The sequence below is a fragment of the Pelophylax lessonae genome, assembly GCF_965119305.1.
Source record: "Pelophylax lessonae genome assembly, chromosome: 3".
NCBI lineage: Eukaryota > Metazoa > Chordata > Amphibia > Anura > Ranidae > Pelophylax > Pelophylax lessonae.
In genome coordinates, this window is record NC_138770.1 from 437,008,060 (window position 1) to 437,030,525 (window position 22,466).

Sequence of the window (22,466 nt, forward strand, 5' to 3'; positions counted from 1 at the left end):
GATGAACAAGCGACTTGCATGAGGACTTTTCTATGATATGCCTTTTTAACCACGATCCTGTAAGTGTTTTTAAACCCTTGTGCTCTATAATAAACCTTTCAATATTGCACTTAGAGGTGCCTTTCTCTTTTTTTCTCCATTGAGATAGGATAGTCTTTATTGCATAAAGGGCTGTATAAAAGACAGAGGTGTGATTTGGGAGCTACTGTGTCGCAGATACCCAATAAAAGTACCCTAGGGTCCATGGCAACTAACAGTCCTCCCATAGAGTTTCTCATCCACCACTTCTCTCCAGAATTTTTGGATCAGTGGGTATGACCACACACTACGTGTATAAATGTGCCAGTCTGTCTGACACCTGGGACACTGATCAGATTGAGAAGGGTAGATTCTAGAGTGCTTTAGTTGAATGTAATACGCCCTACGGAGAAATTTTTAGTTGAATCGATCTGTCTCTAGCTAAAATTACCTGTGAAATATATTGCTCATCCCAGTCAGAGGTAAGGGAAGGTATATCTCTGCCAGATGTTAAATAGACTTGAGATCCTAAGGTATAGGGATGATGGGATTCTGCTCACACTGCTGGAAATGAGGAAACGCTCCACCGCGTGCGAGGTCACTGTGACCGGAGTGGGAAATTGTGTCTGGACAGCATGGTGTAGCTGTAGATAACGGAAGAACTTCCACGAGGGGAGATTAAAAGTAAGCTTAAGACTATATTTAATGGTAGCAGTCGTCCTTCCGGCATAATCTGCTACAACTTCTTAATACCAAACCTGGCCCATAAATTAGAGTCCAGTATAACAACAGAGATGTGATAAACGGGGGGGTGCACCATAGTGGAGTATGAGGAGAAATCTCTCCCCTTTCAGAGATAGCAGTAAACATCTGACCCTATACTATGACCGTTGTGCGCATCAAAGTCGTCATGTTCTGGTATGCCTTTGGGCCTGTAAACACTAAGGCTGGCCATACACTATACAATTTTCTTATTCAATTTCCTTTAGATTTACCTTAAACTATGTAGTGCAAAGGCCTGCCTGATTGCATACAAATTGAAAGTTTGTAGGTTTGACCCTATATTACATGGTTTTGGTAAATCTAAAGGAAAGTTGCACAAGAAAGTTGTATAGTGTATGGCCAGCCTTAGTTACTTAACACTGAGTAGCCTAGGATGGCCACTTCTAAGTTTAACCGATGGATTGGTACGTGTCTGTTCAAACCATCGGCACACTGTCGCCAACTTCGCTGCCCAATAATACTGAGGAAAACAGGGTAGCGCTAGTCCCTCTAGCAACAAGGGTAGCTGCAGAGTTCACTTGGCTTTTCTAGGGAAGGAACCCCTCTAAATGAAATTAGTTACGACGTGGTCAAGCTTAGTAAAAAAAAAAAAAGTAAGCGGGGTATGGTGTATTACGAAAAACATAAAGGAACTTGGTTAGAGAGGTAATTTTTATGAAATGAATTCTGCTCACTAGGGAGACTTCCATGCCTGGCATTGAAAAGTCAGTCTGGGCTGGAGAAGGCTAGGGGCGATTGTAATAGGAAAAAAGTAGTGATTTACTTCAATTCTAATACCAGAAAATCTTCCAAACCGGTCTATAAGCTCAAGGGCCGCCCAAAGAAAATCTGAGGCATCAGGCAGATAAAATAGGGTTTCATCTGCATATAAAGATTTATTTTTATTTATTTTTTCTAATAGGGGACCGACTGGGAGACATGTAATAATCATAGGTAGGGAGCAGATAAGGATGGCATGTGGTTCCATAGCAAGCGCGAATAGATCGGAGAGCAGGCATCTCTGCCTGGTACCTCCTTTTCAGTTTGAAGGATGTGGACAAAGTGCCATTGGTCCTAACTCTGGCAGTGGGAGACTGAGTAGTTCGGTTCAGGACACAAATTGGGATCCAAAGCCAAAGTTCTGGAGCACCTGCCACAGGAATTCCCACTCCACAGAATCAAAGGCTTTCTCCTCATCCAGCGAAAATCACCACTGCGAACATAGGCTAAAGCAGTGTATAGTCGGCGGAGGTTGATGTCCGTACCCTTACCATGCATGAAACCAGTTTGATCGCCATGAATCCGAGACAGGATCACTGAGTTAAGGCAATTGGCTAAAATCCTGGCAAAAATCTTTGCATCTACATTAAGCAAAGAAATAGGCCCGTAAGAATTACATAGTTCAGGGTCTATACTGGGCTTAGGCACCACTACTATATCTGCATCTGACATCGATAGTGGAAGAAAGTCCTGCTCCAACACAGTGTGGACCAACGCATGAAAGCAATATATCGTTAGTTCGGCATTCATTTTAAAACATTTGGCAGGCAGACCATCTGGTCCTTGGTTCTTTCCCGTTTTGGAGAAAGGCTATTGCAGCCTGCACCTCCTTCAGTGTAAAAGGAGCAACTAAGCTCCTTGTCTAGCTGCAGTTTTTAACACCAAGAAGTCTACAGAGTCTAGAAAAGTCACCAAATTTTCAGGAGTATAGTCCACTCTAGAAGAATGAAGGCGTTCATAATATAAAGCAAGCTGAGCGTTAATCTGGATTGGGTCAGAACAAAGGGAGCCCCCATCTCTAATATTGGCTGTGTGAAGTTGTGGAGCGTTCCTTAGCCAGCCAGGCCAGGAGTCTCAGGTGCGCTAATCAATAAGGTGATGATTGAAATAAATCTTTTGCAAGGTGTAAACAAGGGAAGGATTTTAAACAAACCAACCGTGTACTGAAAACATCAAAAATAAAGGTGTACAACAAAATGTGCTAATGACATTAGAAGGATTGCATAAAACACAAACATTAAACCACAGCAATCACAGTGAAAACATCAATGTGTGTCTCAGGTGTGCATGGTGATGTATAAAGTCCCAAGTGATATATAAAAATAGTCCAGTTAAATTTGTTGTGATGAAGCCTTAAACAGAAGAGGTGAAGATCACGTGACTAAATTCAGTGTCCCACCACCAGCGTAGCTTCTTACCAAAAAGATGAGAATTTAGGGCATATATATGTGATTCCGCTCCAGAGATCAAACACCAAAAAGGTTGGGAAGATGTGACCCCTAACACCATCCAAGAGGAGTGGGGATGTTGAGCCTCTTACCAAATCAATGACTGGGTAGAGCTGTAAATCAACAGACACTTCTCCCTTCCAACACGGTAGGTGATGGGTCAGTCTCTGGTGGGTATTCGCTGTTATTAACCTCAATATAAGTGGGGAAAGAAAGGAACCGCCAATGGTGCATTATCTTTTAACATTTTATTAAATGTAAAGAATCACACTTACATTTAGATGAGAAAATGCTCGCATTGAAATCACCCTATGCGGAACACAGATGATGGTGGCTGCCTGCAGTGCAAACCGCCGTGTGACGGTGTGTGTCTATCTATCTAATCTATCTATCTTATCTATCTAATCTATCTAATCTATCTAATCTATAAATTTGCAGTAGGGTATCTGGCCAGCAATGGTGCATGCTTTGAAGAGTAATGACATACTAGCTGGGGAGGTTATAAATAGTGGCGAGCACCAGTTCCAGCTTATCACAGATGGCATGAAGGATAACATATTTCCCATCTGGGTCTAAGTGGAGATCCAGGAGAGTGAACTGGAGAGACCTGTGTATCAGGATACTGACTCCTCTTGAGTAGGAGTAGGTAAACTGATAGTGTGAACCTATCCAGGGTTTTTTGAGAGCTGGTATTCTGCTGTCCATAAGGTGTTTCCTGCAGAATACCGGTGTGGGACCATTTAGAGTTTAACCCCTCACATTCCAGGGGATTATAAATAGGGGGCCATAATTGGTAATCAAGAAATGTGTGCAGGCTCTGAATCTCCACCGTACAAACCGTAATCATATTACATTCTACAGTGGTAGATGGAAGCGGACATCTCCCTCCACCCGATTAGCCGCAAGATACAGAATTGTGACTTACAAAAAAAATAAAAAAACAAAGAAATAGAGAGAAAAACACCAAACCCCTACTACCCCCAGTCCCCCCCGTCCTTAAACACAGGTGTGCTTTTAAGCCCAAGAACAGGGATGGCAACTGCCAATCAGGCATGTGCAGTGGAACACCGAAGAATATTGCAGTCTCATAGCATCTTAGTCTGTTCCGAAGAAGTCCACCTGTATGAGAGAATCACAGGATCAACCATCCCTGCAGAATTAAAGGTCACCCAGAGTACTGCGGTTCACAGTACTTGGAACATTGCAAATAGCTAAAGAGTATTTCTTCTTCGTTCATTGACGGACACAGCTTCTGGTCTTCATAACCATTGGGTTATACTGCCCCCCCCCCCCTACAGTAGTAGGACACTAGGCAGAAAAAGAATCTGGCTATGCCTTTTAGCAGTCCCAGGGGTGTGCCCACCCAGTTCCTGGTATGGCGAGTAGCTGTCCCCCCCCCTCGCCCCCTGGAGTTTTTTGGGGGTGGACATGTGCCCTTCCTTGGGATGGTCAGACCCCTGGGTTCCCTTCCTTACCGTCAGGCACCCTCCTTTCATCCGTCGTCTCCCCCCCCACCCCATTTATGTTGGGGCTGTTTGGGTGGTCTGGTCCACCTCCTGGGGGGGTGCCCAGACAAGGATCGGCTGTGCGGGGGGGGGCATTAGTACCTGGTGGGGGCTCCTCCAAGGGCCCCTATCCTGCTTGGGTCTGTCCTTGAGGCCTGGGGAACCCTCCTGGGTCCCTGGAAGCCTTGTGGTGCTGTGCGTGGCCACCATTTTGTTAGTCTGTGTGTTTCTATGCACTACAGCCATATTTGTGTAGTCAGGTGGCCATTTTGCGGTGGTTTGCCAATGAAAATAGCAGCGGCAATGACAGGAGTCCTGTGGGCGGCGATTTCGTCAGTGGGAGCCCCTGCTCATCCCCTGGTGCTGACTCCTGGATCTTTTTGCTTCCTGATCGCCATGCATGCAGTGCAGATTATCCTGGTGGCTGCAGGTGCCTGTTTCAGCTGGGTGGTGAGTCTAGTGGGGTTCTCTCCCTCTGCTGAGGATTGCTTTGTGCCTGGCGACCAGGTGGTGCTGCCAGCGCGGTGGGGGTTGTCCCTTGCAGTGCTCTACACCTTTTTTGTGGGGTCCCCCTGGTGACTCATGGAGTCTTTAGAACACACCTCTCCACCTGATCCATTCTAAGCCTGCGGGGCCCTCTGGGTCTCAACCATCTATGGATGTGCTGACAGCGGTCCTGGAGTACTTTGTGTTCCGGGTGAAGGTGGTTTTCGGGCGACTGGCTAGCAAAAAGCGCCCCCCACCTCATCTGTCTCATCAGGTCCTGAATCTGGTTCGGCCGCTGCAGACGTGGGTCACCCTGCTGGGTCTGCGACCACGTGCCCAGAATACTCATGATAGGATTATTCCTCCACATCTGCAACCACGCATGAAAAGGCGCTGGTGGACGCATTGATTGTATCTGTGCGTGAGACCTTAAAGATGGAGGATGCAGCTGCGATGAAAGGGCAGGTTCCCTTTGGCACTCACAAGCCATCCAGAGCGGCAAAGGGGTTTCCTTTCCCCGCCTATTTTGACAATTTGTTGCTAAAGAGTGGGGACAGCCAAAGCATCCCCTTGGGGTCCCCAAGTTATTTTTTTAGCCATTGCCGCTAGGAGAAGTCCCTTTATTAAGAAGTGGACTGTTTCATAGGTGGTGGACCTTCCGGTTTCCAGTTTGAACAAGGCAACCATGATTCCAGTTGAAGAGTCCCCAGCCAGAAGGGTTCGGCTGATAGGAAGGCAGGGGCTGTGGCCCGCAATATGTACACTCTGGCTGTTTCGGCACTGAGGCCGGTATTCACCATTGCCCTGGTGTTGCAAACTCCAAGTGGGCTAAGCTTTTGCGCCGTGACCTGGAGGAACAGCTCCCCCCCCACCTTTTGCTGAGCTGGCGGACCAGCTGGTCTAGGGGCTGCAATTTTATCTGGGATGCCTCTTTGGATGCGGCTCCCCTAGTGTCTTTAGGCTCAAATGCTGGTCTGCCAACCTTCTTCTTTTTTTTTTTTAGAAATGCCTCGACTGATCTACCCTTTCAAGGAGATCGCCTGTTTGGAGCTACCCTGGATGACATCATTCAAGGTCTCACAGGGAGGACCTTTTCTTCCTCAGGTTACTAAGAGCAAGGAACCTCGTTTTAGATGGGGGCCCTCCTTCTTGGCTCATAGGAAATTTTTTTCATCCCTCAGGGTTGACTGACAAGGGCTCGAAGCCTTTCAGGGCCTCCTCCTGGAGGATCCAAACAAACCTGGTCTTGCAAGCCGAGAGCGGGCTTCTCCAGACCCGTGGACAAGGCTCTTTCAGCATTAAGGTGCGCCCCACCCGTATCTGGGGTGAGGGGAAGTCTTCGCTAGTTTCCGGACCCGTGGACTTCCCTAGTGCAAGACAAATGGGTCCACGAAGTCATTCGGACCGGCTACAAGATTGAGTTTCGTTCTTGTCCCCAGCAAGGTTCTTTCCTTCCAACTTGTGCCTGTCCCCGAAACGCTTATAGGGTCTGTTTGGGGCGGTACAAGACCTGTTACTAAAAGCGGTGATTGTCCTGGTTCCGACTTTGGAATGTTTTCAGGGTTTTTACTCAAACCAGTTTACACTTCCCAGGAATGAAGGCAAGGTGCGTCCAATTCTGAACCTCAAGGCGCTGTACTGCTTTGTGCGGGTGCAGAAGTTCAGAATGGAGTCCATTCGTACGGTGGTGGCATCCCTGCGTCAGGGGGATTTTCTTGCTTCTATCAACATCAAGGATGCTTACCTTCACATTCCAATATGTGCCGGTCACCAGCGCTTTTTCTGCTTTACCATGGAAGAGGAGCATTATCAGTTTGTGGTGTTACTCTTTTGGTCTCGCCTCTGCTCATCGGGTCTTCATAAGTGTTAGCACCGGTGCTAGCTTTGTTACGCCAATGGGGAATCGCGGTACTTGACTACTTGAACAACCTCCTTCTGCGAGCGGAGACTCCTACTGCTCTGGTGGAGAACCTGGAGATTACCATACGAACTTTACAGGAGTTCGGCTGGATTCAGAATTTTCACAAGTCTGCTCTGGTTCTGTCCATAAAGCTAGACTATCTTGGTCTGACTCTGGACTCGGCCTTAGCCAGAGTGCTCCTTCCTCTGGACAAACTCCAGAAATTGCAGGCTGCAATTTGTCCCCTGCTGTCCAGCAGATGGTCATCCCTCTGGACTTGCATGTGGGTGCGAAGCCTGATGGTGTCTACCTTTTTTTTTTAGGTGGTTCCGTTTTGCACAGTTCCATACGAGGTCCCTGCAAAGGGAGATTTTGGCCAAATGGGACAAGAGTCTGCAGTTTCTCAGATCTGGCTGAGTCGGGGAACGAAGGAGTCCCTGATATATGGTTGCTTCGTTCCCCGGCGCTTCATCAGGGCAAAATCTTCCTCCCCTTGTATTGGACAGTGGTCAGCACAGATTTCAGTCTGTCCGCGCTTGGGAGGCATCCTCTGCAAACATTCTGCTCCAGGGATTTTGTCACTGGAAGAGTCTAGATCTAGACTACCGATTTAATGTCTTGGAACGCTGAGCGATCAGACTGTGTGTGGACCATTGGATGGATCGTCTTCAGGAATGCCCAGTGCGCATTCAATCGGACAATGCCACGGCCGTGGCTTATGTCAATCCCCAGGGGGGCACAAAAAGTGTCTTTGCCGCTCTGGAGGTAGCCGGCATTCTAAGGTGGGCAGAATGGTTCGTTCGAGCCCTCTCCACCGTACACATTCCCGGGGTGGAAAACATTGTAGGTGGATTACCTCAGTCAGCAGGCGTTGGACCAAGGGGAGTGGTACTTTCATTCGGAGGTGTTTCATCAGTTGTGTCTCCGGTGGGGCATCCCCAAGGTGGATCTGTTGGCATCTGCTGAGGTTTGTGGCTCGGTCACGGGATCCTCTGGCGGACGCTGCAGATGCGCTGGTAGCCCTGCGGGGTCAGTATCGTCTGATTTACACTTTCCCTCCTCTCAAGCTTCTGACAAGCCTTCTATGCAGGATCGGGGCAGAAGGGATTCCGGTCATCTTAGTGGCTCAGAGGCAGAAGGGATTCAAGTCATTTTAGTAGCTCCAGACTGGCCTCGGCAGGCTTGGTACGTCAATCTGGTGTGGCTGGTCATCTACGTTCCTTGGAAGCTTCCTCTCAGGATCTGCTGTCCCATCCTGCTTCTTCTTTGACAGCTTGGCTGTTGAATGCCAGGTGCTGAAGGATAGAGGTTTATCTGAGTCGGTGATTCTTATGCTGTTAAGAGCTAGGAAATCTACATCTAGGAAGATCTACTATTGTACATGGAAGATATACATTGCATGGTGTGAGTCTCTTGAGGTTCATCCTTCTCAGTGGCTCAGATCTTGACCTTCCTTCAATGGGGGTTGAACAGAAATTGGCCTTGAGTTCCATCGAGGGCCAGGTGTCTGCTTTTGGAGGTCTTCTTGCAACGACACTTGGCCACACACTCCTTGATGCGTACCTATCTTCAGGGTGTCTAACGTTTTGGTTCCTCCAGTGCGGTCTCCGTTGCCACCTTGGAACCTCAATTTGGTGCTTTCGGTCCTCCCAGAAGCCTCCCTTTGTGAATCTTCAGGAGATTCCCCTGCTTACATTGTCCCAGAAGGTTGCCTTCTTGGTGGCTAATACCTTTTGCGTGCGTTGGAACTGGCAGCATTATCTTGTCGTTCACCTTACCTGGTAATTCAGAGATCAGGACGGCGGTACTTTGCCCCTGTCCGTCGTTCCTCTCAAAAGTTGTCTCTGATTTTAATTTGAATGAAGACATTGTGTTGTCTTGCCTGTGTCTGAGGCCTAAACATCCGAAGTAAATTGCCTGTAATGTGGTCCGGGCAATTGGGGTGTCAGGTGGCAGCTACGGAGTCTTTCAGGAAGTCAGACTCTTTGTACTCACTGATGGGCCTCAAAGAGTTGTCTGCTACCTTTGCAACCATTTCCAGATGGATCAGACAGGGTCAGGTTCCTCCTTTCCCTGTTTAGGGTGCACTCTACTCGGGCGCTTAGTGCCTCCTGGGCCTTCCTTCATCAGGCATCAGTGACGCAGGTTTGCAAGGCAGCCACCTGGTTGTCGGTGCACACTTTTACAAAGTTTTTAAAGTGGATGTGCTGGCATCTGCAGAGGCTGCTTTTGGCAGCAGGGTTTTGCAGGCTGCTGTTTAGTGGACCTAATCGTCTTTGAGGGTGTATTGTTTGTTTCAAGTGAGCTCCAGTTGTTTAGGTTGAGCTCATGTTGCCTGGTTGGCTACTGTTTAGTCTTAGGAATTGTTTTGCTGTTCCCACCCCTGTTGTTTAACACTGCTTTGGGACGTCCCAATGGTTATGAATATTAGGAGCTGTGTCCGTCAATGAACATCAGAGAAATGGATTTTATGGTATGTCAAAAATCCCATTATTCAGACATTTTTCATAATACGTAGAGCAACTTGTTTCCAGAATAAAGGGGCCATGCTGGCCAGTATCAGATACCAGCCATCAGAAGCGAAGGACGGCCCCTGTAAAATTCCATTATTAGGCAATCTCGTGTAGTATAGGTACAGTAAAGCCAACCAAGTTGTTTAAATTTAGCCAGGCAGGATCCTCAGGCTTTGGGCAAAGTTTCCACCCTTTGCGAGGCATCTTCAGGGGAATTGAAGTGGACAAATTCTCTGTCTTGGGCTCTAAATCGGGCTGGAAAGCGCATGCTATACTTGATATTCCTGTTTCTGAGACTGAGCTTGACACGATCAAACGAACGTCTAATCCTTTGAGTGTCCACTGAGTAGTCACGAAATATCAAGAGCTTAATGGCTTTGTAGCAGGGGGTGTCTAGCTTTCTAGCCTCTCAGGACTAGGTCACGGTCGCGAAAATTGAGGAGACAGAAAATAAAGGTGCGTGGTGGGGCCCCCACTTGCCGGCCTCCTGTGTGCTCGTTCGACCACGAACAAGGGCGAGAACTGGGCCTGCGGGAGAAGGGAACGGAGCAGACCCTCCACTCCCTCCGGCAGACCCACAATACCAGGGTTATATCTTCTGTTTCTATTCTCCGCATCCTCTGCTCATGATTCCAGAGCCTTCACCTTCTTAAGAGTATGGAGGGTGGCTGTGTGATCATTGAGAATATCCTCCTACTCCCCACATGGTGCTCAGCATCAGGCGGGTATGAAATTTGTCCATGACGTTTCTAATCGGGCCAATTTCAAGCTATAGGGAGTCAATCTTACCTGTAAGGACAGTCTGGCAGGTAGTGGTAGTCTGCATAAGGGCTGCAAAGTTCACCTGGCTCCTAGTCTTCTGTCTGAGTCGCTATGTTAGAGGCCTCGGCGGGAGGAGCTCCCCCTCCGCTCGTGGCAGATGAAAAGTTAGCAGTTTTGCAAGGCAGCGAGGAGTGCCTACCACTGGTCATATCAGTCACAAGGAGTAGTCCCAGCAGTGGCAGGAGGAAAGGGTGAAAAACGGGCGGGTAGGTATCGAGCTCTCACAGTGCTGCTACTTTTATAGCTTTATGCGCCCCATTAAGGAGATTCACCCGCTTTGTCCTGTTTACCAATGTCATTGAAAGTAAAACAAAAATCCCAAATTTTGGGTTGTCCCCAGAAAAGTAATGGAGGGGAAATCTTCCAATGGGAACTAGTTCTGGGGGTCCCCAAGGAATTCCCTTAGTTTGCAGGGGTTTCCTCTCCCGTCCTGTTTGGCTATGGGAAATCTCTGCAATGGGACACAGATGGCAAACAAAAAAAATAAAAAAATCTGATGGGGAAATAACCCTCCCTTACTCTATCCAAAATGACAAAGTTGTGTCTATAGTTCTACTTTTAATGATACCATTTCTCTGGCTTCTTTTATCCATTCCTGTTGTCAATTGTTTAATGTTGTCCTAAAATTTCTGAAAAGAGTGTTGCTTGTTAGTAGATCCTAAAACTTCTAAAGAATCTAAAATGAGGTGTGCCTAATTGTGTGTCAAGACTTTGAAGGCTAAGTTCATCTTTAGGAACATGTTGCGCGTGTATTTAGGATGGAGCATTTTTTTTTTTTTTTTTTTTGTGGACTGAAAAGAGTTTATTGACTCATCTCAACATCACCTGCCCTTCTCCCCCATACAGTTATGTTGTGGAACTGACCACAAATGCCAAGCGGTGGAGAGAAGAAAAAAACAAAAAAGTAAAAAGTTCTGAATCTGAAAATGTTCTTTTGAAAAAAAAAAAAAAAAAACATTTTATTAAGGAATAAAGCATACATAGCACAAAAGAACACAGCAATAAAGGGCAGGTAATAGAGCCCACCAAAAATGAACAGGTACAAAAGTGATACACATATAAACAGTACTATGCACGTAAGGAGCAACATAAATCACAGGTAAACCCACAAAGTGTCATGTAACAACAACATGGTGCGAAAACAGAGGGCCAGTGGGAGAACCAAGTGGGCGTAAGGCTAATGGAGGGGTTCGCTGGGTAGGATGGAGCATTTAACCTGTTCCTAAGCAACCCCTGGTAATTGACACACTAGTATTCTATTGATCTTTCCTCCAAGCTTTCTAACTGAAAGCTTGTACAGAGGTACAGGCAGAAAGCTGGAGGAAATGTCTGCAGGAGTCTGACATTGCACCTATGATCCACTGTTTGCGTGGTGCAATGCTTTTCATGCAAAGAGATGTGCTCGCTATAAAAGGAATGCACTTTTATGTATCTGGCTGAGTTGTAGAGAACAAATTTAGTTTTTTTTTCTTTCGTTCGACGGACACATCGCTCCATAAATCATAACTAGTGGGTTATATTGTCTCCTCCAGGAATAGAATATTTGAGTGTCACCACAGAGTGGCGCTGTGGACCCTAATGTATAAATCTGTGCCTCATCCTAAATCAATTAGTAAGGGGTTGCATAAGAGAACCGACTTTAATGGCACACCAAAATTTTACAACAGACTAAAATTGTCTAAAAATGATTTTTATTACAATTCCTTTAGAAACATTTACACAATGGTGAAAAAATAGATACAAGTAAATAATTTCAACAAGGACAGGCATCCTAAGTGATTGAATATTTTTCTCCAACAAAATAATGTAATTGGAGAACCTCCCAACCAGGGTATTCCTAAATAGCAGCAAAGATAGACAAATAACACCACAGGAGCATGTCTGAAATTTTGGGGTACCCTTAGCCCAACATGTTTTGTGCCAATTTCGCACTTCTTCAGGAGCTCAGTACCAACATTCAGAGGATTTCTATACAAATAAAACAGAAAAAGATCAATGTACTCCTATTAGATGTAATAATGGATTGTACATAGTATTGCAATTCTATATTACAAGCAGCAGGAGTAGGACTAGGCAGAACAAAAAACACCTGGCTAGGCCCATAGGCCATCCTCAGCTGGTATATAACCCCCCATCTCTCCTCCTAAGTAATCAGTTTTTATCTGTCTAGTCTGGAGTATGGACCTAGGCTCCCGGCTGGGATCTCTGGTCCTAGCAACTTTCTCCTTCCTTACATCTTTTTCTGTTTTTTCTCTCGGGAGGTCTACAATCAACTGCCGGGCTGGGTGACAGACTGGATAATCTAGATTCAGTGGTTTCAGTGGTGAGACTTCAAAAATGGAGGATGTGGCTGATGTAGCCACAAACGTGGCTGTGTCGTTTGGTATAAATAAGTCACCTCGCACTTCAAAGGTGTTTCCTTATGTGCCTTATTTTGACAGGTTTTCCTGTAAGGAATGGGAACAGCCAAAATTACAGTTTGTGGTCCCAAACATTTTATTGTATGTTATCCCTTTTGAGGAGTCCTTTTTAACCACTTTAGGACCGCTCACTGTGCTGTTACTGCGGCACAGTGGCAGCCCTAGGTCCAGCGACGTAGACCTACGTCGCTGGACTCCTAGCTGTCTCGGCGGCGTGCGACGCCGGAGGCTCGCTCCCGCTGTGTTTAGACACAGCGGGAGCAAGCGGAGGAGGAGGATCACCGCCTCTCTTCCCTGATAGTCGGGGAAAGTGTGAGAAAATCCGCCCACTTGTGTTAACAAAGCAGGCGGATCTTCTCTGTGACAGACAGGGAGAGATCACAGGATTCAGCATAGCTGAACTTGCGATCTGTCTCTCACAGAACCCCCTCCCCCCACACACGTCAGTAAGCATGAGGCATACATTTAACCCCTTCCCTGCCAGTGTCATTATTACAGTAACAGTGCATATTTTTAGCACTGATTACTGTAGTAATGTCACTGGTCCCCCCCCCAAAAGTGTCAAAAATGTCAGTTAGGGGTCTGATCTGTCCGCCGTAATGTAGCAGTCCCGCAAAAAAATCACAGATCGCCGCCATTACTAGTAAAAAAAAAAAAAAACCACAATAAAAATGACAAATCTTTACCGTAGTTGGTAAACGCGATAACATTTGCGCAAACCAATCAAAATACGCTTATTGCAATTTTTTTTTTTTTTTTTTTTTACCAAAAATATGCAGCAAAAAACAAATTGGCCTAAAATGTTAAACATTTTTGATTCATACATTTATTTTATTTATTTTATTTTTTTATTTTTGGAGAATGTTTTTTTTTTATATATATATATATATATATATATATATATATAATACACAGAATGTAAAAATATATAATTTTTTTTTTTCAAAATTGTCGCTCTTTTTTTCAAAAATTAAAAATCGCACAGGTGATCAAATACTACCAAAAGAAATCTTTGTGGGGAAAAAAAGGACCTAAATTTCATTTGGGTACAGCCTCGCACGGCCGCGCAATTGTCCTTTAAAGTAGCACAGTGCAGAATCGCAAAATATGGCCTGGTCAGGGAGGAGGTAAAATCTTCCAGTCTTAAAGTGGATAAAAATATGCTCATTGAGAATTTTTTTGTCAAGACATGTAGCTAAATACATTTTGGCCTAAATATGACAAAAATTTAATATATTGTACATTTTTTAACAGTCAAAGTAGAAAATGTAAATTTTTCGCAAAATCTTTTTTTTTTTAATTAAAATTGCAAAAAATAAAAAGCGCAGAGGTGATCAAATACCACCAAAAGGGGGTGAGCAGGTCCCCGCTGCTTATGTTGATTTAGCGGACCAGTTGGTCCATGGGCTGCACTTTATTTGTGATCCGGCTGTTAATACAGCTCCTGTGGTGTCCAAACTTTGTTTCAGCGGTGGTGTTTAGGCACGTGCTGTGGATTAAGAATTGGTCCGCAGACCAAGCCTCTTAGAAAGCTGTCATTGATCTTCCCTTTCAAGGCAATGGACTGTTTGGGGCTACCCTGGATGACATCAGTAAGGGTGTCACGGGGGGGGAATAACTTCCTTCCACAATCCAGGAAAGGGAATGAGCCTCGTAGCAGGCGGGGGCCCTCCTTATCAGCACATTGAAAATTCTTTTGTGCTTCTGGAATGGAGAATAAGGGAAATAGATCTTTCAAATCTTCCCCGGGAGGTTCCAAGCAACCTTGGTCTGGTAAGCCTAGAGCAAGCTTCTCTGAACCCAAAGAGAAGACCCCTTCAGCATGAAGGTCTGCCCTCACCCATTATTGGGATGGGGGGACATCTTTGCTGGTTTCCAGCCCCGTGGACGACTGGTGAGCATCAAGGAGATCCGTGAAATCCTGCAAAGGTTCAGGTGATGTCCGAACTATCTAAGGTTCCCCCTATCCCTATACAGAAAATTAAATTACCTAGGTCTGATTTTTTTTTTTTTTTTTTTCTGACCAGGGTGGTCCTTCCTCTGGCCAAATTTCAGGAACCACCCGCGGTGATTCTCCAGCTGCTGTCACACAGACCATTCTCTATCCCGATTTGCATACAGGTTCTAAGTCTGGTGGTATCCACCTTGAAGACAGTTCTGTTTGCACAGTCCTACATGCAGCTCCTTTTTTAGCAGGTTCGGCTCCACAGGAGGACACCGAGGTTCGTGGTGTGATCATGGGTTCCTCTGGCAGACGCCATAGGCGTCCCAAGTGCCTCGGTAAGGCCAGCGTCATCCTCAGCTCAGGCTTCTTCCACAGTCCCTGCGAGGAGTCAAGAACGAGGATCTTCCAATCATCCTGGTGGCCATAAATGTCCCTTTGGGGCTTCCTCTGAGAGAAGACCATTTGTCCCAAGGGCTAATATACCATCCTGCTTTACAGTTGCTGAGTTTTATGGCTTAGCTATTGAAAGCCAGGTACTGAAGGATAGAGGTTTGCCTGGATCAGTCATCTCTACTATGATGAAGGTGAGGAAGTCGTCTTCCAGCAAGATATACCATCGTACGTGGAAAGCGTACATTTCTTGGTGTGAGTCGATTGTTGCTCACCCTCGATCCTCTTCTGAGGCACGGTAACCTTTCTTCTACGGGGCATTGATCAGAAGTTGGCCCTGAGTACCATCAAGGGCCAGGTGTCTGCCTTGGCAATCTATTAAATCTAATTTAAGCAACCCCCCCTAGCCACGCACTCTTTAGTTCGTACCTTCATTCAGGGGGTTCAACATGTGGCTCCACCTGTACGGTCTCTTTTAAATCCATGGGATTTACATTTAGTGCTTTCAGTTCTCCAGAAACCTCCATTTGAGAATATTCATGAAATTCCCTTGCCTACGTTATCCCAGAAGGTGACATTCTTGGTGGCTATTACCTCAGCCCACAGGGTATCGGAATTGGTGGCATTATCCTGTTGCAGTCCCTATTTAGTGGTAATAATAATTACCACTAGTAACCTACCACTAGTAGCTAGTAATAAAGTGGTTCTTTGTCCCTGTCCATCATTCCTGCCCAAAGTTGTCTGACTTCAGTTTGAATGAGGATGTTGTGTTGCCTTCCTTGTGTCCCAAGCCGGCTCATCCCAAGGAATTTGCTTTGCATACATTGGATGTGGTTTGTGCTATTTGGGTGTATCTGGCAGCTACGGAGTCTTTTCAGAGGTCAGGCTTGCTTTTTGTGGTTACGGACGGACCAAGAATAGGGCTGGCCGCTTCTTTGGCTACCATCTCCAGATGGATCAGACAGACGGTGACTCAGGCCTATTCCATTAAAGGTCAGGTTCCACCTTTCCCTGTCCCTGTGCATTCTACTCGGGCGCTGAGTGCTTCTTCGGCCTTCCATCATCCAGCATCAATATCTCAAGTTTGCAAGGCGGCCACTTGGTCGTCCGTGCATACCTTCATAAAATTCTATAAGGTAGATACTTTGGCATCTGCGGATGCTTCTTTTGGCCTCAAAGTTTTGCAGTCTGCTGTTTTTAAGAGGGGCTGTTCCCTCTTGAGGGGTGTTTTATTCTTTATACCTTTTTTTTTTTTTTTTTTTTTTTCAGACGGGGCTCCTGTGTCCCGGTTAAGGCTCCTGCGTCCTGGTTAAGGGCTCTTATGTTTAGCCATGGGTTATTTTCCCCACCCCTCATTTTCCTTTTGGCACTGCTTTTGGATGTCCCACTAGTTATGATTTATGGAGCGCTGTGTCTGTTGATGAACAAAAGAGAAAACAGGGATTTTTTTACTTACTGTAAAATCCATTTCATCGACGGACACAGCACCACCCCTCTGGAGTTCTGATACTAATACTGCTTGCCCCTAAACTGATTACCTAGAGCAGGGGTGGGGAACCTACGGTCTGAGGGCCATATGTGGCCCATGAAGTCATCTGGTCCGGCCCCCCGTGCAGCTGAGTCTGTGTCTCAGCTGATCTGTCAGAACGGAGCCGATGCTTCCTATATAGTTCCGGCTCCGTTCTGACAGTCTGAGTGAGTCACAGGCGCAGTGATATCAAATGCACTCCGCCTGTGACCAATAGACATCGTCTCTTCCTCCAGCGCAGCGCCGCTGCACGCTACACTTCTCCCTTCCAGTATTTTCCACCAGCAGCACACACAGCAGTACCAGCCAGAGGCAGCAGTACCAGCCAGAGGCAGCAGTACCCACAGCAGTACCGGCCAGAGCCAGCAGTACTAGCCAAAGCCAGCAGTACCAGCCATAGCTAGCAGTTCCCACAGCAGAACCAGCAGTACCAAACCAGAGCCAGCAGTACCCACAGTAGTACCAGCCAGCAGTACCTACCGCACAGTACCAGCCAGCAGTGCCAGCCTGAGCCAGCAGTACCCACAGCAATACCAGCCAGCAGTACCCACAGCACAGTACCAGCCTGAGCCAGCAGTACCCACAGCATTACCTACAGCACAGTACCAGCCTAAATCAGCAGTACCCACAGCAATACCAGCCTGAGTCAGCAGTATCAGCCAGCAGTACCCAGAGCAGTACCAGCCCGAGCCAGCAGTGCCAGCCAGCTTTACCCACCAGCAGTACCAACCAGCAGTACCCATCAACAGTTCTTTTCAAAACTTACCACCACATAGAGTCGACTGTGCTCCAGACTGACCGACGCAAACCTGGAAAACCAGTTGCAAGTAGCAACATCATCAATACCAGCTAACATCACACACCTCACCAAACAGAAGCAGTTGCAGCCATCACTTTAGGGGTGAGTTAATTAAATGTTTGAACAAATATAACAGGCACATTTTTCAGTTGATAATTTTGTACGGCCCTCAAAGGATTTTATAAATACCCAAATGGCCCTTGGCAGAAAAAAAGATTCCCCACCCCTGACCTAGAGCATAGAGGGGGGTTATATACCAGCTGAGGATGGCCCATGGTCGTAGCCAGGTGTTTTTTGTTCTGCCTAGTCCTACTCCTGGAGGAGGTAATAAAACCCACTAGTTATGATTTATAGAGGATTATAGAGCGCTGTGTCCGTTGAACTCGGAGAAATGGATTTTACGGTAAGTACAAAAATCCCATGATTTTAAGGCTGTCCGTGAATGCTTGATAGAGCTATAGATAGAGATGGTGACTAGGAAAGGCAGCTGTACATTACTATCTCATTCATTGTTACAATTGTTTTTTACAGTGTTTAACTTCAGCCATTGCAGAAACCAAAGTGCTGAAGGCACAGCAAGTGGTAAAGAATGAATCGGGCAATGAGGTATGGTTTGTAATGGTAGTGAATATCACTTTGTATATGTAAGATCTGTGAAATCTTAGTTTCTGCATAAATTTGACTCTTTATAGGTTCAAACTCAAAGTAACAGGTGTGTGTACGCACACAGTATCCAAAATAGTAATTTTAGGACCTTTTTAGGTGAAAACAACATAAGCTGATTGCAACCATTGTTTCAGTGGAGCACAGCATACATTTAGCAAGATTACAAGAAGTGCCTGCCCTACTCCTTGGCTTCATATGGACTAGCTTTTCCACACTATGCTTACAGATGTAAAGGTTAAAACCCGTTTCTGATTAAATGCAAAACTTCTTCTTTTCTTTTTTTTTTTTTTTTTTTTTTTAAGTTTTAGACACAGTAGAGAGGGATTAGAACACCCTTCAGGTTTTATTTGCAGTCTGTGTCCCCATTATGGAGCTTTACCCTCTGTATTTGTACTGTTCTCACCAAAAGTGAAAGCAGTTTAAGAGCCGGTTCACACTAATCCGACTCAAAGTCGCCCATGCAGCGCGACTTCATCACGGCTTGCAAACGACTTCTCATAATAGAAGTCAAGGCAAGTCGCTTAGACTTCACCAAAAAATAGAGCAGGAACCTTTTTCTAAGTCGGAGCGACTTGAGTCGCTCCGATTAGAACGGTTCCTTTGCACAGCATTGGGAGCTACTTATCAAGTCGGAGTAGTGTGAACCAGCTCTAAAGGCAATTTTTTTTTTTTTTTTTTTCTTAAATAAAAATAATAAACTCCCTGCACAGAGCAGCCCTGAGCCCTCCCCTTCTGGGGGTCCAGCCAGCGAACTTGGCTCCTGCTCATCTGTGTCTGCCTCCATAGCAAGTGCTTGCTGTGGTGGCAGATGTGCCATTGATGCGCACAGCTCAGCTCTGCCCAGTCCTCTGCTCATGGGATTTAAATGACAGAAGCAGAAGCCAAAAGCTCCCGCTGCTCCCAGCCAAGCTTGTGAGAGTGGGGAGAAAGGTGAGAAGACATGTGGATGGACACAGCACTGGATCAATATAGGATTTGGATAAATATAGGGGGAAATGGGGCACAGCAAGTAGCAAAGTTTACCTTTTTAGTACAGGAAATGCATTAAGGTAAAAGTAAAACTTTAACCTTTTTAGAACCACTTGAAAGTAAATGAAAATACTAAATTTTGAGTAATTACCAAAACTTTAATATTGGAAAAAACTTCCAATAAGGACACTAATTCTGGTGGCAAACAGGGATTCCTTTGCTTTACTGTGGGGTTGATTTATTAAAACTGGAGAGTACAAAATATGGTTCAGCTTTGCAAAGAAACCAATTAACTTCCATATTTTATTTTTTTTAAATAAAAGCCTAGTTGAACAAGCTCAAGTTAGAAGCTGATTGGTTTCTATGCAGAGCTGCACCAGATTTTGCACTCCCCAGTTTTAGTAGATCAACCCTAGTATATGTGTACCTTGTGCACCAAACATATAATCACTTACGTTTTGATTTTAGTATAATTGTTGTCATTTCATCGGGATTTCTTAACGTATTGAAGCTTAATGTATGTGTATATGCATTATATTAAAAGACAAGTGCACGTTTTTTTGTGGATAAAAGTATTTCACCTGCAATTTAGGCTTCTGCAGACTCTAAATAAAGCTTTCTGCTCATACCTCCCCTACGGGCAGTCAGTTACTGGAGAGCTGGAAGACTTCATGAACTAAGAGCGTTCATCCGCGCCCTCTCAGTTCATTACAAGCTGTCTGCTGCAATGGCAGACAGTATCTGTAGTTCATTTACTCACAGAACTCTGTGAATAAATGACACGGCTGTGTGGCCAGAGCCCTGTATGGTATATGTACTTTTTTCAAATTGTGACAGTGGTTGTGGAGAGAGCATCCCCCCCCCTGCTGTCACAATGAGGGAGAAGTTTGGCAGTACAGGGGAAGGTTGCTGAACACTTTAAATCGTAAAAATTATGCACTTATCTTTTTAATATAAAAATGCTGATGCTTTTTCATTTTAGACAAAGTAGGGAATGGTTTAAAATCCATCTTTCTTAGTCCCATATAGGAGATTTCCCTTTACTTCTTGTACTGTAGGCACAACAGGAAATGAATGGAAATTCCCCCTCGATTGGCTGCGACACCATTCGCTTGCACTGCTGTAAAAGTCGGCTAGCCAATCAGGAGAAAGGGAGCAGGGCTCCGTGTCTGGATACAGGGAGCTATGACTCAGGTCAGGTGCCCCCACAGCAAGCTGCTTGCTGTGGGGGCACTCAACTGGAGGGAGGAGCCAGGATCACAGAAGAGGGAGATCCAGGCTGTTCTGTGCAAAACCAACTGGATAGCACAGGTAAGTAAAGCATGACATGTTTGTTATTTTTAAAGGGAAAAAAAAAGACTTTACAATCACTTTAACAATAATATTGAAGTAAAGTGTGTTTTTTATGTTAAAGTGACCCAAAGCTAACATGTTTTTTTATAAAATAACTTCAATATGTCTAAATATAAGTAGAATGCATCTTTGATCTCTCAAATGCAAGAGGAAGGGGCCAGGATCACAGAAGAGGGACCTGAGAAGGAAGGATCCAGGCTGCTCTGTGCAAATGCACTGCAACAGAGCAAGGTAAGTATTACATGTTTATTATTTTTATAGGAAAAAAACCGGGACTTTACAATCACTTTAACAGCATGGATACTGGGGCGTGTGCTGGAGTGAAGATCTAACTGGTGGCAAAGATACTGGGGTGTGCTCTGTGCACTGAGCTGCAGATATCTCTTGTGACCTGGATTGTGGGCAAATCACTGGACTTTTTCTGCACTTCCGTTCCTATGTTTGGGCAGATACCCTGAGACTTAACAAATTTGTGACTTCTGGAAATGCAAATATGGATTTGTTTGCTTAGGATTTATACAAACTTTTAATTTTGTAGTGGAGCCATTACGTTTTAGGTAACCTATGGTATGTGATGCTTTGTCTATATAGGTGTATCTCCCAATGCCAAGTGAAATTATTCCGGTTGAAAAGAATTCATGCTTACCAGACTATTTACCAGAAGAAGAAAGTCCTCAGAAAGATGTAGAGAAAGCTTTAACTCGGCCAGCCTCAAAGGAAGAGAACAGTGGAAGCTGGTTTAATGCTGCTGCAAATTTCCTCAGTAAAACATTTTATTGGTGACTCTCTCAAATCTAGATTTTTATCTTGTGTCTAAAGTATTTCATTGATCATGTTTTGTCTCTATACATGTCCTGTGGTATATATGTTATGTACATATAGTCAGATATAATAGAACACTAGTTTTTGCTGTGCAAAACAGTGAATGGCATTCACGGTTTTAAAAAAAAAAAAAAAAAAAAGGAACAGAGTGCAGCTCTACCTGTAAGGTGTATAGAAGAGGAAACATTTTGAGTTTTTAATCTTGTTTTCCTCTATATTGCATAACCCTGGTGAAAACCTCTTTACTACTCCATATAGTACCATGGCTTCTGTTTAAAGGCAATAGCAGCCATAGATTACCCACTTCAGCTCCGGAAGGTTTTACACCCCCCCCCCCCCTTAATGACCAGGCCCTTTTTTGCAATACGGCACTGCGTTATTTTAACGGACAATTGTGCGGTCGTGCGATGCTGTACCTAAATAAAAAAAAAAATTCCCCCCACAAATAGAGCTTTTTTTTGGTGGTATTTGATTACCTCTGTGGTTTTTATTTTTTTGCGCTCTAAACAAATAAGGAAAAAAATAATTTTTTTACTTTTCTGCTATAAAACATTCCCAATAAATTATTTTTTTTTTAAAAAAATCAAGTGTTTTTTTTCATCAATTTAGGACAATATGTATTCTGCTACATATTTTTGGTAAAATAAAAAAAAAATCCTGTATTTGGATTGGTTTGTGCAAAAGTTAAAGCATCTACAAACTATGGGATACATTGATTTACTTTTATTTTATGGTTTTTACTAGTAATGGCGGAGATCAGCAATTTTTTTTTTTTTTTTTTTTGGGGCAGACAAATCTGACACCTAAGTAACACTTTTTGGGGACCAGTGACAATAATACAGTGATCAGTGCTGAAAAAAAAATTGCACTCAAATAAATCAAACCAATGCGCTACCAAGTTTTAGTGAAAGTAAGGCAAAAAGTACATAGATGTGACACTATAAAATAATGTATAGCAGCCAATACCTGAAGTGTCAACCTATACAATGTAGAATCCATATATAAACAATATGGAATGGCACTATCAATGTCAGAAGCATAAAATAACATCAAGTGTATAATAAACAAATTACTCCAGTGCATCTAATAATAAAGTGCATGTGCAAACAATTTAATGAAAGCAGGTAAAAATCTGAGAGTGAATGTGCAAGCCGTGCATAAAATGTGCACATAAGTGATTAATTCATAGTCGCACAAAAAATTATTAAAAAGAAGAAATATAAATAAAAATGTCCAATCAGTAGTGATAAAGTCTGTATAGTCCATGAATAAAGTGATCCAACAAGTTGAAGTGACAACCGTGCAATCACCCAACATTAAGTACAATGGCCACTCACCAC

The 22,466-nt window shown here is 44.6% G+C and overlaps 1 protein-coding gene across 1 annotated transcript in view; it reads left to right on the forward strand.

Moving 5' to 3' along the window:
* Positions 1-21,205, forward strand: part of LOC309549431 (armadillo repeat-containing protein 1-like) — a 43,814-nt gene extending 22,609 nt beyond the window's left edge. Inside the window, exons 5-6 of the mRNA XM_082249722.1 lie at positions 17,848-17,922; positions 20,896-21,205. Coding sequence (XP_082105848.1) covers positions 17,848-17,922; positions 20,896-21,087 — 267 coding nt within the window. The 3' untranslated portion in view covers positions 21,088-21,205. The remainder of the gene's footprint in view (positions 1-17,847; positions 17,923-20,895) is intronic.
* The last annotated feature ends 1,261 nt before the right edge of the window (positions 21,206-22,466 follow it).